The sequence below is a fragment of the Cibotium barometz genome, chromosome 50 (assembly GCF_041138505.1).
Source record: "Cibotium barometz isolate CiBa-2024 chromosome 50, ASM4113850v1, whole genome shotgun sequence".
Lineage (NCBI taxonomy): Eukaryota > Viridiplantae > Streptophyta > Polypodiopsida > Cyatheales > Cibotiaceae > Cibotium > Cibotium barometz.
Window position 1 is genome coordinate 21324239 of NC_141095.1, and position 4487 is coordinate 21328725.

Sequence of the window (4487 nt, forward strand, 5' to 3'; positions counted from 1 at the left end):
AGTTGAGAGACTCATTTTCTCTAACATTTGTCATACATTGTCTGAGGTGAAGACACCCCATTCAAATAACGAGTTGTTTTTAAAGTGGGCTACTGTCATGGCATGCCTCTGGTGTTGATAATCAAATGAGTGGTAGAGAAGTTGCCAAGGCTTTAGGAGTTCATCGAAGGAATGTCATTGCGGCCAATTTTTTGCTGCAACATGAAGCGGAGGAAGGGTCACTTCCCTTGGATTCTTGTCACCATCAATTGCATAGGGCAAGCACCATCACCAATGAAATCAGGGAAATCGTGTTTCAGTTTTGGTCGGTGGAAACTCGCATCTCCCCAAACAAGAAAGATGCTGTTCGAAAGAGGATAGGCAAGAGTGCACATGTACTGCATCCAGTGCATCTACTCAATTTGCCTCAGGTATATCACTGTGTTGAGAGTGTGTTGTAAGAGCTACACAGTTGCTCGCATATGATTGATAGTGTATCCGGATATGCTCTTCTATACGATACTGATTTCTAAATGTCAGTGGTTTAGAGTGCTTGATAGTACTAAAATTTTATATGATAGGGCATTAGAGTGCTTTACCATGCTTCCAAATGTTTGCAAGTGCCTCACAGTGCATTACAATGCTTAACCATGCACTATAGTGCTTTACAAAGCTTTACAATTGATTTTAGATGCTTCTGAGTGCTTCACGGTGATTCCAAGAAATTCCAAGTCATGAGTGCATCTTAGTGCTTCTGAGCATTTTCAGACCACTTCTGAGTGCCCGACAGTGCACTATATTGCTTAACCATGTTTTATAGTGCTTGACATACTTCTTCAAGTGATCACAAGTGCTTCTAAGTGGTTCATAGTGGTTCCAAGTAATTTTATGTCATTCCAAGTGCATCTAAATGTTTCTGTGTGCTTCTAAGTGCCTTTTGTTGCTTCTTAGTGCTTAATAGTGCTTCAAAAAGCTGCCAGGTGCCTGAGAGTTCTTCCAAATGCTTCTAAGTGCTTATGCTCGTAATGGCTTAACAGAGCTTGAGAAGTGATAACATGAGCTTCTAACTGCTTCCAAGTGCTTGTAAGTGCTTGTAAAGTGCTTCCAAGTATATCTAAATGTTTCTGTGTGCTTCTAAGTGCCGTTTGTTGCTTCTGAGTGCTTAATAGTGCTTCAAAAAGCTGCCAGGTGCCTGAGAGTTCTTCCAAATGCTTCCAAGTGCTTATGCTCGTAATGGCTTAACAGAGCTTCAAAAGTGATAACAGGAGCTTCTAACTGCTTTCAAGTGCTTGTAAGTGCTTCCAAGTGCATCTAAATGTTTCTGTGTGCTTCTAAGTGCCTTTCGTTGCTTCTGAGTGCTTAATAGTGCTTCAAAAAGCTGCCACATGTGCCTGAGAGTTCTTCCAAATGCTTCCAAGTGCTTATGCTTGTAATGGCTTAACAGAGCTTCAGAAGTGATAACAGGAGCTTCTAACTGCTTCCAAGTGCTTGTAAGTGCTTGTAGGTGCTTCCAAGTGCTTGCTAGGGCTTCTAAATGCTTACTAAGTGCTTGCTAGGGCTTCTAAATGCTTACTAAGTGCTTGCTAAGTGCTTCTAAGTGCTTGCAAGTGCTTCCAAGTGTTTCTAAGTGCTTGCTAGTGCTTCCATGTACTTCTAAGTGCTTCCAAGTGCTTCCAAGTGCTTCTAAGTGCTTGCTAGTGGTTCCAAGTGTTTGCTAGTGGTTCTAAGTGCTTCCAAGTGCTTCTAAGTGCTTGCTAGTGATTCCATGTGCCTCTAAGTGCTTCCATGTGCTTCTAAGTGCTTCCAAGTGCTTCCAAGTGCTTCCACATGCTTTACTTGCTTCTAAGTGTTTGCTAGTGTTTCCAAGTGCTTCTAAGTGCTTCCAAGTGCTTCCAAGAAATTCCCTGTTATTCTAAGTTCATCTAAATGGATCCTCAGGCTTCTAAGTGCTTGCAGAAGCCTAAGAGTGCTTTATAGTACTTTACAACCATTTACAAGTGCTGCCAGGTGTAAAAAGTGCTACTAAGTGCATCTAAGAGCTTTACCCAATGAGTGTCATAGCTTTACACTGATTGAAAGTGCGTCATAATGCTTACCAATGCTATAGGTTGCTTCAGAATGATTTATAATGCTTGATAGTGTGTCTAAATTTGTCTTCTTTGTCACAGAGGGACTTCTTTGTCACAGAGGGAAGCCTAAGAGTGCTTTATAGTACTTTACAACCATTTACAAGTGCTGCCAGGTGTAAAAAGTGCTACTAAGTGCATCTAAGAGCTTTACCCAATGAGTGTCATAGCTTTACACTGATTGAAAGTGCGTCATAATGCTTACCAATGCTATAGGTTGCTTCAGAATGATTTATAATGCTTGATAGTGTGTCTAAATTTGTCTTCTTTGTCACAGAGGGACTTCTATATGCGGTTCCAAGTGGCTCATCCTAACATAAGGATCTCCCTCAGATGTTTTGAGGGTCTAAAGCCATACTTCGTACGCAAGTTGAAGGACCGCACACTTGTTGCTCTGAATACCATGTGCAGCTTGTCTACTTCAAGGAAGCTCTTAATCAAATGCGCCAGGGAAGATATGGGCTACATGGCCAGCCATGCAATTGGCAGGTGCCTTGTTTGCAATTCTCATGATGAAACAGCGCAGTGCGCGGTCTCCAATGCCACATTTCCAAGCTTAACAGACCTGTGGGAGTCTGTATTGTGCCCAAAACCCATTAATTGTGCTTATCACCGTAGACAATGTCTTTTGGGTACATGCCAACATTGTGGCATTAAACAGATCTCCTTGTGTCCACATGAAAAAAGCGATGACATCTCTATGATGACTGTCAAGCTTTTTGACGACGTTCCTACACAAGAAGTGGATGAGAACGGTCAAGCAAAAACTCGAAAAGATCTTGTTGTTCGCTAAGTCAGCCCGAGGACTTTCACTTCCTTGCTTCAAAGCAAATTGGGAAACTTCATCAAACATAATTATAAGTACAGATGGCAAGCTGAACAATTCAAAGAGTGTTTGGATAAATTTCCAGATGATGTAGTGGTGTCAGTAGTGGATTTTGCAGAGAATTACTCCTTCAAGGTGCAGAATGAAATTCAGTTCATCAATGCATTGGTATTCAACTCAGGTGACAATCTTGGTCCACATTTCGTACCTGCGTGATGTGCTTGGTACCATTCAGAAGACAACCCACTTCTACATCTCTGCTGATGACAAAATCCACGACACTTTGTTTGTGCAGCACTGCTTTCTTTTGCACAATGAGTGGCTGAAAGCTCAAGGATGCAGTGTCAAGCGACACTGGGTGTGGTCTGATGGCGCTGCTTCACAATTCAAAGCAAGGCGCCCTTCCTATTTTGTAGCCCGATACTTCAATATGATAGAGATGATGCACAGTTTCTTTGCATCCGGCCATGGGAAGGGCGAGCACGATGGGGCTAGTACGATGCTCAAAAGAGCTCTCACATAGGAGCAACTAAAATCTGATGGATGGGTGCTACATAACGCTTCAAGTGTGGTGGCATTCCTCAACGCAACCCTCAAGAAAGAATGTCCATTGATGACAGGGAAGAAAGTCGATCGTAGATTCTGGGAGGTCAAGCTCGGTGATGTAGACATAGATAGAGAGTGGGATTGCATGCGGATCAAAGGGTCTCGATCCTTCCACTATGTCAAAACGGCTACAGTCAATGAGATATGCACGGGCTGTGGTGCAGACCATTGTCTTGCTTTTGCCATGCGTGCATGAAAGGCCAATGGAGGAGATGTGTAAACAAGGACCACGTTGAGAGGTGGTAGTACTTGCGAATACAACCGCATGTCAATGTTCAAAACGATGGAGAAGCATCCAGCGATGATGAGTTACCAGGAGCCCCCATGTATGCTGGCCACCATGACGACCTAAGTGATGCCTTGATGGTTGGCCAGAACTTCGCAGTGAATGCAGAAGAGCCAGGTGCAGACTTCTACATCTTGAAGTGCACTAAAACCAAGCGCTTGACCATCAAATCTGAAAGGGATGAATGGCATAACCGTATTCAAAAGAACTCATTTGTCGTTGAGGGACTCTTCTACGACAAGGTAAATGGCCAAGATGACACCTACGTTCTTTTGGATGACAAGCCCCCTGCTTTTATCTACTCCCACCTAGTGCGATGCATCAGGTTTCCGATGTGCTCGGTAGAAGGTGAGCCTAATGTATATGAATTGTCAAATGATGTATTTGAACAAATCTATAATAGCATGCCCCCAGAGGAGAACTTGTAAACTCTAACTTTCAAGCTAGCACAATGCGTCCTCCTAAGAAGCACTATTTCGCACGTTCAACTCTTTGACAGCACTTTCAGTAGTAGACAAGCACTTTAAGACCACCTGACAAGCACTTCTAGTACCTACACAAGCACTTCTAGGATCTACACAAGCACTTTCAGATTACTTGAAAAGCACTTTAAGTACCTAGACAAGCACTTTCAGACCACTTGACCAGCACTTCCCAAACAATT

At 43.0% G+C, this 4487-nt stretch overlaps 1 protein-coding gene across 1 annotated transcript; it reads left to right on the forward strand.

Annotated features, from left to right (window-relative positions):
- Positions 1-3653: 3653 nt before the first annotated feature.
- Positions 3654-4251, forward strand: LOC147609932 (uncharacterized). The gene is made up of 2 exons (XM_086787228.1): positions 3654-3695; positions 3784-4251. Exons 1-2 carry the CDS (start codon positions 3654-3656, stop codon positions 4249-4251), a joined length of 510 nt encoding a protein of 169 aa, XP_086643354.1.
- Positions 4252-4487: the final 236 nt, after the last annotated feature.

Bases quoted from the DNA above. Each gene is read 5' to 3' on its own strand.
- LOC147609932 (XM_086787228.1), top strand. From the start codon at position 3,654: ATGTCAAAACGGCTACAGTCAATGAGATATGCACGGGCTGTG. The intron at 3,696-3,783 runs GTGCAGACCATT...GAGAGGTGGTAG, and splicing joins TGAGATATGCACGGGCTGTG to TACTTGCGAATACAACCGCA.